Source organism: Lipotes vexillifer, unplaced genomic scaffold (assembly GCF_000442215.2).
Source record: "Lipotes vexillifer unplaced genomic scaffold, Lipotes_vexillifer_v1.1 scaffold439, whole genome shotgun sequence".
In the NCBI taxonomy this organism is placed as follows: domain Eukaryota; kingdom Metazoa; phylum Chordata; class Mammalia; order Artiodactyla; family Lipotidae; genus Lipotes; species Lipotes vexillifer.
In genome coordinates, this window is record NW_006798732.1 from 3,049,464 (window position 1) to 3,067,406 (window position 17,943).

At 43.1% G+C, this 17,943-nt stretch overlaps 1 protein-coding gene across 1 annotated transcript in view; it reads left to right on the forward strand.

The window, feature by feature from the left end:
• Positions 1 to 7,271, forward strand: part of MKX (mohawk homeobox) — an 86,251-nt gene extending 78,980 nt beyond the window's left edge. The window contains exons 7-9 of the mRNA XM_007470920.1: positions 1,512 to 1,551; positions 3,464 to 3,742; positions 6,676 to 7,271. Of these exons, the coding sequence (XP_007470982.1) occupies positions 1,512 to 1,551; positions 3,464 to 3,742; positions 6,676 to 7,271 (915 nt within the window). The remainder of the gene's footprint in view (positions 1 to 1,511; positions 1,552 to 3,463; positions 3,743 to 6,675) is intronic.
• Positions 7,272 to 17,943: the final 10,672 nt, after the last annotated feature.

Genomic DNA, 17,943 nt, shown 5'->3' on the forward strand with positions numbered 1-17,943 from the left:
TACAAGTCTGGGGTCTTACTCTTGCCCTTGGAAATCTTGTTATTTCTCCACTACTAAGTGACAAATTGGATATTATCGTGGGGAACTCTGATTCCAGCCTCATTTCCCCTGATACATTACTTGTAGGTCTTTTTTTGTTTTTTCGTTTTTTTTGGCCTGAATGCCCGTACAAGTCATTGTTCACACCTAAAGTTGAGTGACTTAATGAGAATGTATTCAATATCTGAAGTATTCTAGGACATTCTCTGTCTTTTAAATCTCCAAACTGAAATCAAATTTATTTCAGGAAAAAAATTCTTATATCTGAATTATTTCTTTTTTTTAAATATGGAAGAAAGATTCCGTATACTCCCCATAGTTGTCTTTATTTTTATTAATTAATTAATTAATTTACGGCAACACAGCTTGGCTTGTGGGATCTTAGTTCTCCAACCAGGGATCGAACCCGGGCCCTCAGCTGTGAAAGTGCAGAATCCTAACCACTGGACAGCCAGGGAATCCCCCTGAATTATTTCTTCAGTTACCTTTTTCTGTTCTCTTCTTCAAAATTACCATTTTGCCTCGTACATTTATTCAAATATATGTACTATGCTATTCCAGGTACTTTGTATACTAATAGAGTATAGCAGAATTATAGTTAAATCCCCCGTGTCCATCTTTCATACCTATTTTTAGCAGTGTCAGATTATCCTTTGGTTGTCTTCACATCTCTGTTTTTTTTTTTTAATTATCTTCTATTTTCTTTCCTGCTCTCAGAGGCTCACTTTTCATGTCCTTATTATTCTCTCCTCTGTGACAGTTATATCATTCATATCTTTTTTTTCAATGGTATGGATCTCATTTATTTAAAACAGTATTTCTCACCTTTCTCAAACGAAGACTGCAAAAAATAAAAGAAGTGCTTTATTGAGCTGTCGTTAACCTGGGAGCAGTGCTGCTGCGTGTTCATTTATATCTTTTTGAACTTACTTTTCAGGACGTATTTCCTTTTTAGCCCCTGAGTGTGTCAAGTAGTATTTGTCACACATGTTCTACTTTTCCTGGAAAATCTATTTTCACGCAGGTTCTTCCTTTGCTTTTTGCTCTTCGTTATATTTGCTTTTTTCCTTTTGGGGAATAACATTCAGGTCCCACTTTTTGTCTTTTATCCTTATTACTGCTCTTTGCTGGTTACTGAAATGGGTCTAGCGCTGACTGTGAGCCCTTTCGCACACTAATGCCCCCTTCCTGAGTTCTCTGTTTTGATTTACTCGTTGTTCAGGAAGGGCTGTTGGGACGGGGCAGACACAGGGTCCCTGGCAGCTGAAGTCCACGTATGTGTTCAGAGCAACCCCCTCCTCCTGTTTTTACCAAATCTGCTCCATGTCTGTAGAGAGGGCATAACTCCTCTCCCCGGGAGGGGCAGGAATTGAAGACGCTCATAGTGAAATATTACTCGCAGATTACTTCTTTGTTCAAATGACCCAGGTCAGCAATTGCAAACTGGCTCATTGTTTTCTCTCTTTTTACAGGCCTGTCTCGCGCTTCTAGTCCATTTCTTGAGAGGAGAAAGTAAGTCTTGCAGTTAGGAAACTAAATGCCCCTTGGGATTTACCCCTTTTCCTGTGGCCTGCTTAAGACTCAAGCCCTTGTCTTCCTAAGTAAGGGATTATTCATTGGCTACTTTAGCAATTTGTTTCACTTACTTTTAGAGCCATCTACAGCCCGCTTGAGACGTAGAGAAGCATGCATCAACTCTTACATTACCCGTCAGGGTGGTCCAAGTGTCACTGCACACAACACGTAGTCTTCATCTTCTGTGGCTGGGTCCAAGCCACGTTTCATCAAAGGTGAAACTTTGCCCTCTGCTCTTCTTGTTGGTACTTGTGGGAGCCCTGGTAGAGGAGTCAAATAAACATAACTTTGCACTGTCGTCTTCTACCAGAAGTCTCAGGGGAAATTGCATTCTCATTATTTTTCTTTATTGTAGTCTTAAAAATTCCTGTTCTGATATTTCCGTTTTACTTTTTTGGTAAAGTTTTTTTGTACCTTCGCTAGATTTGTAGCACTCTCCAACACTACCCACACCCCACTCTCGCTTTCTGCCTGACAGTATCATGCTACCTGCAAATGACTTCTTCCTTTAAATAGCCTCAGCCTTGCCTTGCCTAGTACACAAGACCCCCTGAGGTCAATATGAATGGAGTGGCTATGAGGAAGTGATAACCTCTACTTCCTGTTCACTTTCTCACAGGCAGTTAAGCTTAAATGTGTGCTATAAAATCTCTTTAACCAACAAGCCCAACCATTTATCACTATAGTCTTAACTACCTCTGCTTTTGGATATCTTAACTCCCCAAAGGACTGTCAATTTAACCATAACTACCTAACAACTGCCAAGCGTCACTTTATGAGCTGCTGTTGAGAGTTTAGCTATTTAAGGCTGATTTTTAAAAATTTTTATTGGCACCTCATGGCATTTGCTTGATTTACTGTGCTGCAAATAACCACAAATTAGGAACATTTCTTTACTTTAAGGTGTAGGCAAAGATTAAAATGGATACTGAATCATCTTTTCTCCATATTATTAACTCCTTACTGGGTCACTCTTCCAAGTTTGCCCAACTGGAAAAGGTCAAATGTGGTCAGTTCTTGACGGAGACCTCTGTGGGTTCCCTAAGCCAGCAACTCTTTTCTTCCCCAGCCTGAGCTCCAAGCAGCTGTTTCTCCACCAGCCCCGGTGTCTTTTCTTAAGGCAAAGGCTTTGATGACATGAGTGGCTTCACACATCTCATCGAGGACCCTGTGTTTTTGGCAAAGGTATCCAAAGTGGGAAAAATTCAATGGTTAAAAAAGAGACATTGAACATTATTTAGCCATAAAAAGGAGTGAAATTCTGACACATGCTACAACACAGATGAACTTTGAAGACATTGAGTAGCGTAAGCCAAACACTGATGGACAAATATTGTATGCTTGCCCTTAAGGGACCTGGAATAAGTGAATCCATGGGGACAGAAAGTACATTATAGGTTAACCAGGGGCTGGGGGAAGGGCAATGGGGATTTACTGCTTAATGGTTGCGGAGTTTCTTTTTGGGGTGGTGAAGTTTTGGAACTAGACGGTGGTGATGGTTGTACAACATTGTGGACCCAATTAATGTCAACTGTGCATTTTAAAATGGTTTACATGACGTTTTAAAAAGACATATACTTCTTTAAAATGAGATGTGAGGACGTCATTTCAGGACACCCACCTCCTCCACACTCACCCCTTCTGCGGGGACCGGGAGCGTTCTGCCCTTCTCTTCACTCAGAGCTGAAGCCCCGGGCCTCTGTCTTGGCGGCTCTCTCTCCGTCGCCCTCTGCCCTTTCTCCCGTCCTGGCTCTCCCTCCGCAGAGGCCCCACCTGACTCCTCTCTTCCACCCTCCCCCTCTCTGAAGACTCTCTGCTCACTTCTGAGGCTGAGTGACCCTCCCTGCAGGAGTCCTCCGGCCATGGGAAGGCGGGTGTGACAATTCCAACCGAGGCCAGCCGAGATCTGACAAAACGCACTCACCCAATTCTGTACTGGAGCGAGGACCTTTGGGCAGAGGCCAGCACGGCTCCTGTCCCTCTGGAGCCACTCGTGAGCGGCGCGAGAGACGGAAAGGCACTCAGAGTGGCCGCCTCCTGAGTGTGGCCACGAAGAGCCACAGCCTCGGCCCTGCCGGCCCCCTGGGGACCCGGCCAAATCACTGGAGCCGGTGTTCCAAATCACCGAGTGCGCTGGTGACCAGTTTGACTTTTGCCCCAGCCCTAAATCCTTCAAGCCAGGGGTGCTAGTTTGCTGCGGTTTCACTGCCAGAAGCAGGGGCAGGTCCAGGCCCGTGGAAGGGCAGGGCCTCAGGAGCAGCCGCAGGGCACAGATCAGCCAAGACAAACAGTGCTCAACGAAGGACCTCTCCTCTTTCCAAACCACGATAGAGGCAGCGGCAGATGCTGCCGCAGAAGCCCAGGCCAGGGGTCAACTCTGCCGGAGTAGGAAAGACAGGAAGCCATCTCAAAGGCGCAGTGACAAGGACAAAGGTAGGTAGGGTGGGAGACCTGTGCAGAAGCCCAGGCACAACCGAAATCAGGGGGAAGTCCTCATTAATTCAAGAAAGTAGTCACCGAGTGAACTGATGCTTAGTGAATTTGCTTTTGGGTAACTGGAGTGTCTAGCCCAGCAATTCTCAGTTAGGACCAACGCTGGTTCTTATAAAGTTGATTTTCAGATTTCTCAAAAAACAGAATTTGTCACATAACCACAGCAGGAGAGAGATAATATGCCAAAATATTTATTAAATATTAAAGTTCTTTTACTTAGTGATGACCGGTAGGTCCCAGGGAACACAGGAAGTAGAGTTTTATTGCATACATCTGCTTACATTTAAGAGTCATCAGAGGGACTTTCGCAAGAGCAGGTGAAGGTGGCAAGAAGCGGCCGAGCTTCTGAGGCAGTGTGGCCGCTGGAGCCGCAAATGTGCAGGAGCATCAAGGAGGCTGTGTGTCAGCCTAAGAAAAACACCGTTAGGAAGGAGACCTGCCGCTGAAAGCTCCACCGTCATATATCACGCACCCCAAAGCCAAATACACTGGAAGGGTGTGTTTATCCAGTGTCTGGAATTTTCCAGACTTTTGCCATTGGCCAATGGAGAAACAGCCTCAGCTTCGAGCTGGCTCATTAAGACCTTTCAGAAAGGAGCCAGTGGATTTTAGCATCTCACCCCAGAGGGAAGGCTCCTGATCACATTAAACCAGAGCGGAGCTGACGGCTTCCTGCACTGCCCTCTCAGTTCAAAGCACAACAGCACTAAAGAACCTGGGATTACATTTCACTTTCTTTTCTGCCATTGTTGTGCCCCCAAATAGCCTACACAGCAGAGGCTGCTTCTCTAACTGGACGCCACTCTTCTCTTTCACGTTCTCACTTTTCTTTAATTGTTTGCCCATCCTCCTTTTCCTCCTTTTTCCTTGGCATTTTTGTCTCGGAGTTGAAGTCAGTGCTCTGGTGGTAAAAGCAAACATAACACACACACACTATGCAAAACCCCAGCAGCTCAAGTGTGAAAACTTCTTTCTGGAAACTCTGCCTTACTGTATCTGGATATCTTGTAGAATGAAAATGACAGGATCGTGTTGTGTTTTAATATGGTTTTACTGTTGAATCTACAGGGCTTAGATTGCACCCCCGTTGCTAGGTGGAGTCTCACTGGAAAGATGGAGCGATTCCTGGGCCAACTTCTTTGGGAAAGAAGCTTGAGCCTCAGAAAGGAAACTGGAACTAAGAGCGCGGACCCAGTTAGGTGTAGAAGAGGGCTCAGCTTTTCTTGGTCTGGTATCACAGGGTCTAATATCTAGGGGACCGCTCCTAAATGGTAGTTGCTAAACATAGCATTTTCAGACTGACACCTAGAAAAGAAAGTCTCAAAACAAGGCTGGATGTGATGCTCTGGTATCCCACATGTGGCTGTGACCTCTGGGTCACAAGCTCTACTTTGCAAAGCGAACAAACTGCCACTGCTTCCAGTATTTTCTACATTTATTTCCCTTTGGTTATCCCCAACCATGATTAGAGAATTCTTCTCAGGGAGTCAAGGAAAAAAATCTCTTTGCCAACGCTTAGGTCTGAATATCTTAAGGATTCAGTGAGTCCCGGAGGCTGCACGACCCTACAGAGGAAGGTCTATGGCAGGGGCAGACTTGGGGTTTCTCCCCGAGATGAGAGTCCCCTTCTGACAGTAACTTGGTTCATTATGGGAGTCAGTGTTTCTTTTGCCGCCTCCTGTGTCCAAGTCACTTAATGACCTCCTCCTTCTCCAGATATTTCCAGCCAGTTACTAATTTTTGCTCAATAGAGTAAACTCTGCCCCACAGAATCTGCAATTAGGGTATGTTGCCACTAAGTGGTGCAGTACTGCAACTTTTCCTGGAAACCAGTAGTTTTAAAACCCTGGTCCTGACCAGCTATGTCAAAAATGAACTGAGATCAATTTTTTTAAAAATACAGATTCTCAGGCCCTGTCCCAGACCTACTCAATAAAATCTCTGAGAACAGGATTCATGAATTTGTGTTTGTTTGTTTAACTGTTCTCAGGTGAATCTGATTCACAATTGGTCTTTAGAATTCCTGGCACAAACTATGACACACTTTCACATTTTGCTTAGAATCCAACTTCAAAAAAAAAATTTAACCAAGGCCCCTCCCCTTTATAATAAATTTTCCATCTTGCATTTACCAAAATATAAAACTTTTTATAAGTTTACAAAGCTGGCCTCTAAAACTACTTTCTCAGAATATTTCTTCCTTCTTTTCTCTTCGTTTTGAGAAATATTTTAAGCTTGTCTTCCATATTACCAACTTGATATCATTCCGGGAGAGGAATTCGGATCTTTCATTTAACCTTGTATTTCATAGCATTCTTCTTTTACCCCGTTCAGCTTTTTCGGGAAATCTTAGCTTGAGGACCGATTTCAGTCCTATTTCACAGGGTCCACATTTTCTTAAATTTTATAGAGAGTCTTGACTTCCTTTTTCTGCAATAAAGCTTTCGTAAAGTTAAGTTCCCTGTGCCTTTGGACTGCTGTGTTTTTCTTATCAGAGAGTTTCTTCCTAGGCCCGTATGAATCCGAGTTCAGTCAGGAGAACATAAGCATTCTGGACGTTTCGGACAGGGAAGCTACCGACGGAGCCTCGGCCCGGAGGTGACGGAGGAGGTGAGCGGTCACACAGGGAGGCTGCGGGGGAACCGGACGGAGAGGCGGGAGCGGCGGGGCGGGCGGAGGCCGGAGCACGGCCGTCCGGGGAAGCTGGGGCCTCGGCCGCCGGACTCCGGGGGGCGGGGCGGCGCCGGGGTACGTGGGGTGAGGGCGGGAGCGGCGTCCTGCGTGCTGGGGGCCCTCCGGGCCTGCGGTGCTTCCCCCGCTCCCACCCTCCGGCCTCTCGGCGGCACCTGCCGAGACCCAGCAGCGCCGGAGGCGGAGCTGGCGGCGGCGCGGGTCTGCGAGCGCCGCCTGCCCGTTCTTGGCCGCCCTGGTTTCCGTTCTCCTCTTTGGTGGACGGCGAGGGGCTGGCAGCTGTGTGCCATCCTGCCCAGGGCCGGGGCCAGAGGACTCGGGACGGGGCGCCCCTTCTGCGTGTGGCCAGCGCCCCTTGCCCGGGGGCCCAGAGGACGGTCGTGGACTTTGAGAGCCTCTCCGCTGGCTTCCTGCGAGGCCGCCGCCACCGGGGACGCCGGGCGGCTCGGAGGTCACGGTTCCCGCCCCGCTAGGAAGATGGGCGCGTAAGGAGGATAGAGGCGGGCGGCGTGGCCAGGCTGCTGCTGGACACGGAGGCCCAGGGGACGGCCGGCCTGTAAGGTGGAGGCCTGAGATCCGGAAAGAGCCAGGGGCAGCCTCGGGTCTGCATGGCGGCGGAGGAGCAGCAACGCGGGTGTCCCGAGAGGCCTGAGAGCTGTGGCACCAGGGCGTTCAGACGGTGCGCGAGGGAAACGGCCTCCATCGGTCGCAGGCCAGCCTCACAGGAGTGGTGGAGCAAGACACCCTCTGGCTACAGTAAATACAGTAGTTTAGAGACCCGAGACCCGTTGGAAGGTCAAGGCATCCTGTGCTGGGCGGGGCAAGAGGGGATGGAGAGAAATGGATGGTTCAGGAGAAACTGCAGCACCCTCTGGTTGACTGGGTGTGGTGTCAGGGAGAGAAGCCGAGAGGGCGATCCTGAGGGCTTTGTGGCTTGGGTGACAGGGAAGAATTAAAGGCGGACGGAGCTAGCGAACAGTGAATGCAAACCAGGCCAGTGGGATTAGGAGGGAAGGTCTGATTACTTCCCCCCCTCCCCCGCCCTTTTTTTTTTTTTTTAACTTAATGAGTTTGAGACGCTTGTGGAAAATCTGCTTAAACTATATGTTTCTGGAGTGCAGACATTACATACAAATTGTAAGAATGCTTGTGGATCTAGATGATTTTGAAGTTCCAACTAACAATATTTCATTACTCTATAAACCGCAATGTGTGATGCAAGGGGCAAATAATACTGAAGATGCTCTGTCTCTGCTTGGAAATGATTCCAGATCATGACAGTGACAGTTTTTATGACAGCATGCCTTGTGGTGACCTATTCAAAGTTCTACAGGTCTACAGATCCACCTAGCCTCAGAAGATCGATTTGAAACACATTGAAAGGGCAGCCGAAGCATCGGCCTGCACGCACAGAAGTCCCTCGTGGAACTGGCTGGTTCTCAGGAAGCTCTGGCTCCCATTGACCAAGTAGGACACACAAGTCTGTCTCTCTGAGCAAACATGGCCAAGTCAGGAACTGCAAAATTTGGTCTCTATCAAAAAAGTCCCCAGACAGCCTGAAACTCATTTCGAACCGTTTCAGGGAGGACACTTTCAAGGAACATGACTGGCCTCGCACAGCACATTTAAAATAACAACCTTCCATGAAGCTGTGAACACGAGGGAAAACATTTCTCCCAAATGTTTTAACCAACTTCCAACAGAGCATTGCCTTATGCAGCTGCCCTGGCTGAAACACTGCTTTCGTTCCATGAGGAGCTATGGGACCTCCTGCAGACAGAGGCAGGCTCCCAGGGCACGGCCCTTTGCAGCTTTTTTAGGAGCAAGATGGAGTGAGAATTCTCCACGTCATTTGTAATATTCTTTGGCTCTGTTTCAGTAAAACATGTACTAGAATGAAAAGAATGGTAAGATGAATATGGGTTTACTATTGAAATTCCATTCTTCCTTTAAAAAATTAATCATGAGCACTTACTAGATGCCAGGCACTGTTATGGGTACTGGTGATAAGAAGTTAACTGTAAGGTGTGTCTGTTCTCATGAAGCTCACATTCTGATGTGGAGAGAAAGAGAGTTAGCAAGAAACTACACATGAACAAGAGAATGTCAGCTTGTGCTGGGTTGTATGAAGACCTGCGTCGAGGGGTACGGAAGAAAGTGAGGGGCTGGGGCGTGTGTGCAATTGAAAGAGCAGTCAGCATTTCACTGAGGGGAGTATTTCATGATGTGAAAATTATATAAAGTTCAAAATTTAGCATCCATAAAGTTTCTGTGGAACTTGGCCATGTTTATGTGTTGTCTATTGCTCATCTGTGCTTATAACAGCAAAGTTGAGTCATTGCAATAGAGATAGTATAGCCTGTAGAGCCATTTTCACTTTACTTTTCTTTTTTAATATTTTTACCTTTACTGTGTGGTTCTTTACAGAAATAGTTTTCTAATCTGGTCTAGATTTAAGAAAACGAGAAGGCAATGTTTAGAATGCAGATACTGAAATGTTAAAATCAAGAGTGTTGTGTCTTTTAGTGTTATGTTATGAATAGCACAAAAACTGGGAAAAATATTCTCCCAGTATTCAAAAACTATTGTCCAATTCAACAAATAAATCTCTCACATCTTTACCAAACAAGTAAAGATCTGGCATACTTCTATGTTACTTCACTTTTTTCTTAATCGAGATAAACAAAATTATCAACTGACATTCATGATGTGAGTGATTTCTTTGCTGAATCAGACAGTAATCAAGCATTATTCCTGGCCTGATTTTATTGACACTATTGCTGGAAATAGTATAAAAACAGAGAGTGGAGGACTGACGTCAGGGAGGATGGTAGAGTAGGAATCTCCAGAAATCTCCTTCTCCACCCCACGACAATTGTCCTCTCCAAATCTGTCTGATGTAACTATTTTGGAACTCTTGAGTCCATTCAAAAGCTTTCAGCTTCCAGGGGAGGCTTGGCCTGTAAACTGAGGTTAATTTCAGTCAATGTCAGCTCTCAGTAGGGTGAGGGCTACCAAGGTCCCAGCCCCCAGCCCCATAGCAGGCAGCTGTGCCAACATTCCTGAAGTAGCTCCTGGGAACCAGAGTAGCCAAGAAGGACCTTGTCCCTCAGACATTGGGGGCCTGTGTTCTGATCTCTGATTGCTGTTTCTGATCGTAAAGTTGCAGACCCAGAAGTGGGCCACCACCGTTGCAAGACACATCCATTGACAGCAGTGTCTTCCAATGGATTTAAAGAAACAGAGCCTATTTCTCTCCCCTTCATTTTCTCCTTTTTCCCTTTTGGGAGCCTGACATTTAAGGATTAGGACATTTAAAAGCAACCACATGTGTGGGACAATTTATAAAGTCAGTACACATGCCCAAGGGAAAGACACAGGCTCAGAAAAAAATCTGAGGAGGTCTTAAGTTTATGCCTCAGGCTATTCCCAGGCAGAGATACCCTATGAGAATGTTTTTAAGCAAACCCTGGGGAAGCAGGAGAATCTTATTTCCAGAGTTACCACATTATAAAATTCAAATGTTCAGTTTTAAATAAAAAATTACAAGACACTCAAGGAAACAGGAAAATATGGCCCATTCAAGGGAAAAAATAAAGAAAATACCTATGAGGAAGATCAGATGGCTGACTTACCAGAAGAAGACTTTAAAACACTGTCTTAAAGATTCTCAAAGAGCTATAAACTAAGATATAGACAAATTCAAGAAACTGATGTACGAACAAAATGTAAATATCAAAGACATAGAAAACAAAAAACAAAACAAGAAGGATTTTGGAGCTGAAAATTGCAATAACTGAAATGAAAAATTCACTAGAGAGATTCAAAAGCGGATTTGAACAGGCAGGAGAAAGATAAGGGAATTTAAAGAAAAAACCCCCAAAATATCAAGTCTGAGAAACACAAAGAAAAGAGACTGAAGAAAAGTGAACAGAGCCCAAGGGATCTGCAGGATGTATCAAGCAGACTGACACATGCACTGTGGGAGTCTCATAAGGAGAAGAGAGAGAGGGGGGCAGAGAGATTATTTGAAGAAGTAATGGCCAAAAACTTCCTGAATATGATGCAAGATATGAATCTACAAACCCAAGAAGCTTGAAGCTGGATGAATTGCAGGTATGATAAACTTAAAAGAGACCCCCAGAGAGACACATTATAATCAAACTGTGAAAAGAGGAAGAGATTAATCTTGAAGATTCAAGAGAGAAGTGACTTGTAACATGCAAGGCATCCTCATAGATTTAAAAAGATAAATATTATACAAAGTTTCTTCTCCAGCCGTAATTAGATGAAATTAGAAATCACTAACAAAAGGAAAAGTGGAAAATTCACAAATATGTGGAAATTAAATAACACACTCTTAAACAACTAATGAGCCAAAGATGAAATAACCAGGGAAATAAGAAAATATTTAGAGATGAATGAAAACAAAATCACAACATATCAAAACTTATTGGATATAGCAAAAGCAGGGCTAAGAAGGAAATATATAGCTGTAAAAACTTACATTTAAAAAGAAGATTCCAAATCAACAACCTGATTTTATACCTTAAGCAACTAGAAAAGAACAAACTAAACCCAAAGCCAATGGAAGGAAGGAAATAATCAAGGTTAGAACAGAGATAAAATAGAGACTAGAAAAAAATAGAAAAAATTAACAAAACCAAATGTCTTTTTCATTGAAAAGATCAACAAAATTGATATAACTTTAACTAGAGGACTAATTACACAAAGAGATTAGGCTAAAAATACTAAAATCAGAAATTAAAGTGAGGATAATACTACTGATTCTACAGAAATAAAAAGAATTATAAGAAAGTACTATGAACAATTGTATGCCAACAAATTGGATAACCTAGATGAAATGGACAAATTCTTAAAAACACAGAACCTAACAAGACTAATTCAGGACACATAGAATATCTGCATAGACCTATAACATATAAGTATGGAAATAGAATCAGTAATCAAAATTTCCCAACATAGAAAAGCCCTGAACCAGATGCTTCACTAATGAATTATACCAAACGTTAAAAAAAAAAAAAAAAAAAAAAAAAAAAAAAAAGAACAACAATCCTTCTCAAATGCTTCCCAAACACTGAAGAGGCAGAAACACTTCCTAACTCATTCTATGAGGCCAGCATTACTCTGATACCAAACACAGACAAAGACACTACAGACAAAACAAAACAAAACAAAAAACTGCAGACCTATATCCCTGATGAGTACTAATGCAACAATCTTCAAAAATATACTAGCAAACCAAATCCAACAACATATTTTAAAAATTATACACCATGACTAAGTGGGATTTATTCCTGAGACATAAGGGTACTTAAACATCCAAAAATATCACACAGGTCAGAATGGCCATCATCAAAAATTCTACAAACAGTAAATGCTGGAGCAGGTTTGGAGAAAAGGAAACCCTCCTACATGGTTGGTGGGAATTTAAATTGGTGCAGCCACTATGGAAAACAGTATGGAAGTTCCTTAAAAAACTAAAAACAGAGCTACCATATGACCCAGCAATCCCACTCTGGGGCATATATCTGGAGAAAACCATAATTCGAAAGGATGCATGCGCCCCAGTGTTCACTGCAGCACTATTTACAATAGCCAAGACATGGAAGCAACCTAAATGCCCATCAACAGACGAATGGATAAAGAAGATGTGGTACATATATACAAATGGAATATTACTCAGCCATAAAAAGGAATGAAATAATGTCATTTGCAGTGACATGGGTGGACATAGAGATTATCATACAGAGTGAAGTAAGTCAGAAAGAGAAAGACAAATATCATATAATATCGCTTATATGTGGAATCTAGAAAAAATGGTACAGATGAACTTATTTGCAAAGCAGAAATAGAGTCATAGATGTATTAATAGAAAACAAACTTATGGTTACCAAGGGGTAAGGAGGCATGGGATGAATTGGGAGATTGGGATTGACATATATACACTACTATGTATGAAGCAGAGAGCTAGTGGGAACCTAATGTATAGCACAGGGAACTCTACTCAATGCTCTGTGGGGACATAAACAGGAAGGAAACCTAAAAAAGAGGGGATATATGTATACCTAGAGCTGATTCACTCTGCTGTACAGCAGACACTAACACAACATTGTAAAGCAACTCTAATAAAATTTTTTTTAAAAAACATAAATTAATCAGTGTGATACAACACATTAACAGAATGGAGGAAAAAATCCACATGATTATCTCCATTCATGCAGAAAAAATTGGAAAAGTGCAACCCTTTAATGACAAAAACACTCAGCATACTAGGAATGGAAGGAAGTTACCTCAACACATCAGCTTTTCCTTGGAAGTAAAGCAGAATCAAGTTTCTCTCACCTCCACTGCTACCAGGGTTTGCACCCTGGGTTTGCACCCTGGTGCAAAGCTCCACCGTGTCTCATCTACAGAAGCTTCATAGCTGGTCTCCTTGCTTCTTCCCTCGTCTGTTCTCAAAATGGAACCAAAATGATCCTGTTAAAGTTTAAGTCACGTCGTGTCCCCTCTCTTCACAAATTCCTCCCGTGGCTTCCCATCTCACTTGAGGAAAAAGCTCGAGTCTTCATCATAGGCTACATGAGCCCCGCAGCCTCTCCGAGGCACCTTGTGCTGCCCTCCCCTCACTCAGCACCCCCAGCCACTCTGGCAGTCACCTTCTTGCCTCACGGCCACCCCTCGTGGTCCCCTCTATTGAAATTCTCCCTTCTTATGTCCTCCAGGTCTTTACTCAAGTATCTCAAGTACCTCCTCAGTGAGAGCTCCCTGGCCGCCCTGTCTAAAATGTCAACCACCTCCATCCATCCTGACGTTTCCGAGCCTCATCCCTGCTTCAGTTCTAAGTCTTAGCATTCACCACTAGCTCACTATCTAGTGTGCATCCACTAGATTGTAAGCAACATGAAAGCAGGATTTGGGGCTCTGTTTTGCTTTATCTCTCTGTAGTGCTATATCCTTAGCACTTGAACAGTGCCTGGCACCTGGTGCTCAGTAACTATTCGTTGCAGAAATGTAATACATGGCAACTGCCCTTAAGTGGGTGCTTGTGTGTTTGGACCCAGCATGGAACATTTCCACTTTGTGGGAATCACTAAGTGGGATTTGTGATTCAAAGTAATATCATGCCGGCCGGGTGGTAGGGACCATTCAGCAGTCATTTTGAAAGGAATAATCATTTCCAAACTCAAACTTTCTTCAGAGGCTGCAAGTGAGGGCAAAGATGAGGTGATATTGGTTGCATTCAAGATTCCTATTTTTGAATATATTTTTACCTGTATCGGGATTAGAGGAATCAGTGATGGGCAGCCTGCAGCAGAGAGAAGGCCCGTGAGCAAGAAACAGGAGAACCCTTATGTGAGGCAAAAAGATGGGGCAAGGCTCAGAGAGAAGTGAGAGCAAAGGGCCAGGAGTGATCCAACCTTTGGCTTTTGTGGTGTAACCCAAATAGAACTGAAACCCACTTGGCTTGGCTTCAGCACATACATTTTGATTCAAAGAACCACACTCTGCTGAAAAATATAAATGAAATCAGTTCCAAATTTTACTTAGGGAAGAATTGCCAAGACGTAGAGAGAACTGCACTTCTAATGCACAGCCAGTCGTGTGGCGTCTCCTCTGTGCCCCTACTCTCAGCACTCACCCCAGAGGTGGCCGTTGCCCAGAAGCCTCTGGTAGCCTTGCCTCGGCCCCCAGCACTGCTCCTCTCCCTCCTCTCTCTGTCCACCCTCCCTTCCAGCTCCAGTTTTCTTCCTCGTGAATAACCTTGTCCTTTCCAACGTACACCCCGCATCCTGGCTCGTCCAGTTGTGTGTCTGTCTCACCCATTGCCTCAATTCCACATCATGCACTCTGAGCTGACAAAGCTAGATTCTCAAGACAGGCAGGAGGGGTTCTGGAAAGGCTGTGACCACAAAACATTAATAATTTTCTTCCCTGTCACAGTAGAACAAAGTCTCTTTTCCCTCCCTGGATTTCAAGTATCTTAAAATATCTGATTTCAAAAGAAGGGGGAGGGAGAGCCCTTGGAAAGACAGAAATACTAGTGAAAAGAGAAATCCCTCTTGTTGGGGGTTTCAGCCAAGTGAGCTAAAAAGCCAGGTTCTTCTTAACCGTCCATGCCACAAGATGTAAACGAATCTATTTACTCAGCAAAATATTTCCTTATTACATTTTGAGTAATTTCCCATTGAAAACAAACAGTGCATGTCAAGAAGCTCCAAAGTCCCTCAGGCCCTCGAGGCTGGAACGGCCTCATCCCAGTCTCTTTCCTCTTCCTTCAAGGGAGAAAGGCAAGTTTATTTTTACTTTTGTCTTTCTATTTTGACTTACCAAGCGCCACTACTCAATTGCGCTTTGAAACAGACAGACCAAAGCAGCGACCACCTTAGTTTAGAGTGACTACAGAACATTTGAGCTGAGAGGGGCTTCGCTGGCAACTCATTTGATCATGTTTTCTTTGCTTAGGTAGCTGGGAACAGTCACGGTTACCAACTTTGACACAGCGTGCCCAGCTTTCGCCAACTCTTCATTAATAAACCACTGAAAAAGAAAGAAAATCACTTTCCTTTCCTTTTTCTCATGATTACCAACACAATTCATGGGACAATCTACTCTTTCTCTACTGATGTAAAATGCTACTTTTGTCATCTGTGGAGGTCTCATATTTAATTCTACTCTGTTATACTGAACTGTCCTTTCTGGCAGCAGAGCCTCACTCTTTTAATTCCTGTAAATTTATGATTAATTTTAATAGCTTACATGATAAGTAAGGTATTGTCTTTTATATTTATTATTCCAGGTGAAATTTAGGATCATCTGACTGATTTTGTTGAAAACGATTAGGATTTATGTATTAAATTAGGGAGCATTTAACATCATTACAATTTGTTAAAAGATATTTCTCTTTTAAAATTTTGCTGTTTTCTGCATATAGGTATAATCCAGATGTCACGTGCCCTCCACACATCTTTAAACATTCAGATTGAATTGTCTTAAACCTTCCCCCAAATGGAGTGGAAAACCCAGAGTAGGTGGACCCTCGAGGACAGGTTGGGCTATTGGTTAAAAGCTCTCCAGGTGATGTGCAAAATCTTCAGAACCAATAGCCTGCGCTCCTCTGCTGACTGGATGACTCAGTTGGGTCCCGCTGAAGGCCAGTTGCTTGGGCTTCAAGAACACAGGGATCTTGCAAGGAAGGGTGAGAGCAGTCTTTTCATTTGGGCTGGGCAGTTTCCTCAGAAAGGAATCAACTAATCTTCTGCTAGACGGTTCATGCTGGCTGTTAGTTTTCTGAGACCCAAGTGAGGGAAAGGCGCCAAGGTCTCACCACTGAGGATGTCAACTTTCATCTGATCCTCTGTTTTCAGTATGGCACCTCACTCTCACTTCTCTGCGGTGTGGGGTATCCCCAAGTTTGGAACCTGTCAGGTGGACCGTCTCCAAAGAGAAAACTTTCAGACTTCTACTGAAAATGGGGAGAAGCAGTGACGTGACAGTGTGAGGTCAGGGAAAGGATCCAGGAGTCTTATCTGCTCAACATAAGGACTTTCAACCAGTCTTCCTGATCTCAGCCACTTGCTATATTCTTGTCTTCCTGAGCTTTTCTGGAGCCATGTGTGGAAACTCTCTCGCTTCCTGTTGGTTTCTCTGCCCTATAGGCTTAGATTTCAACTTTCTCTCTACTTTGTTAAGTCAATCACCATTTTCCTGCTTCCAAAATGTTGATATATATATTGTTTGCTATTGTTTTCTATCCTTTACTTCTTGTCCTTGTGGATTTAAACCTTTCGAATATTCTTTTACAGTCATTTCAGGGGGATTTCAAGAGAGAGTGGAACCCGTGCTTTCAATACACCATGTTTCCGTTATGTATTTTTTAAACTTTTCCTATCATTTATTTTGAGATGTGTCTTTTGAAAACAGCATATAGTTGCATTTTTAAACTCATTTTGAGTCTGTTATTCTTTCTTTTTTTTTTTGAGGTATGATTTACACAAACAGCTGAAGGCTGCTCACTGATGGCACTCCCAGCGGCTGGAGCAAAAAGTCCTTCCCTGAAGGGGGTCTGGGCAGTACCTCCTCGTGTCTGCCATATCCTCCTTGTCAGTAACTCCCAAGGAAGACATCGTTCTCACTTCTATTACCGTAGATTAGTTGTGCTTAATTTTTAATTTCATTTAAATGGAATCACAGGGCGTGTACTCTTTTCATTCTCGTTTATTTTGTTCAACAATATGTCTGTGAGATTCATCATCTTGCTACATGTAGCGAAAGTCATTCTTTTTCATTGCTATATAGTATTCCATTTAAAACCCATACTACAATTTCTTTATCGACTCTTTCATTAATGGAAGTTTGGGTTGTTTCCATTATGGCTATTATCAAAAACGTTACTATTAACATTCTTATACATGTCTGTTTCATGTCTTATATACACCCTATTATAGAGGACATAAAAACTAAATATTCTTGGCATGTATCCCAAGAGCAGAATTGTTGGGTCATAGGATATACCATTGTTTACCTTTAATAGATATTGCTAAATAGTTTTCTTAAGTGGTGTGTACTGTCAGTTTGTTGATTTCATTTCCATTATATCTTTGCTATCTATTATGTCATTGATTTCTGCTTTGGCTTTATTTTCCCTTCCATATACTTAGGATTTAATTTGCTTTTTATTTTGTAATTTCCTAAGATGGAGACTTCAGTCATTGATTTCCAACCTTCCTTTTTCTAATATATTCATTTAAAACCAGAAATTTCTCTTTGGTCAGAAACTGCATTCCACAAGTTTTGATATGCCAAATTTTTATTATTATTGAGATCAGAATGTCTCATAACTATTACTGTGATTTCTTTTTTGATACATGTGTTATTGAAGTTGGAGGTTTTCTACTTATGTTTCTGTTATTGATTTCAAGTTTAATTCTACTGTGGTCAAAGAGCATTTCCTCTATGTTCTCAGTCCTTTGAAATTTTCTGACTTACTCTATGATCCAGCATATGGTCTATTTTGGTAAATGTTCCACATAAACTTGAAAAGAATGTGTTTTGCAGTTGTTGGGTGTGATGCTCTATACAGTATTTGTCAATTGGGTTCAGATCTTCCATGTTTTTATTAGT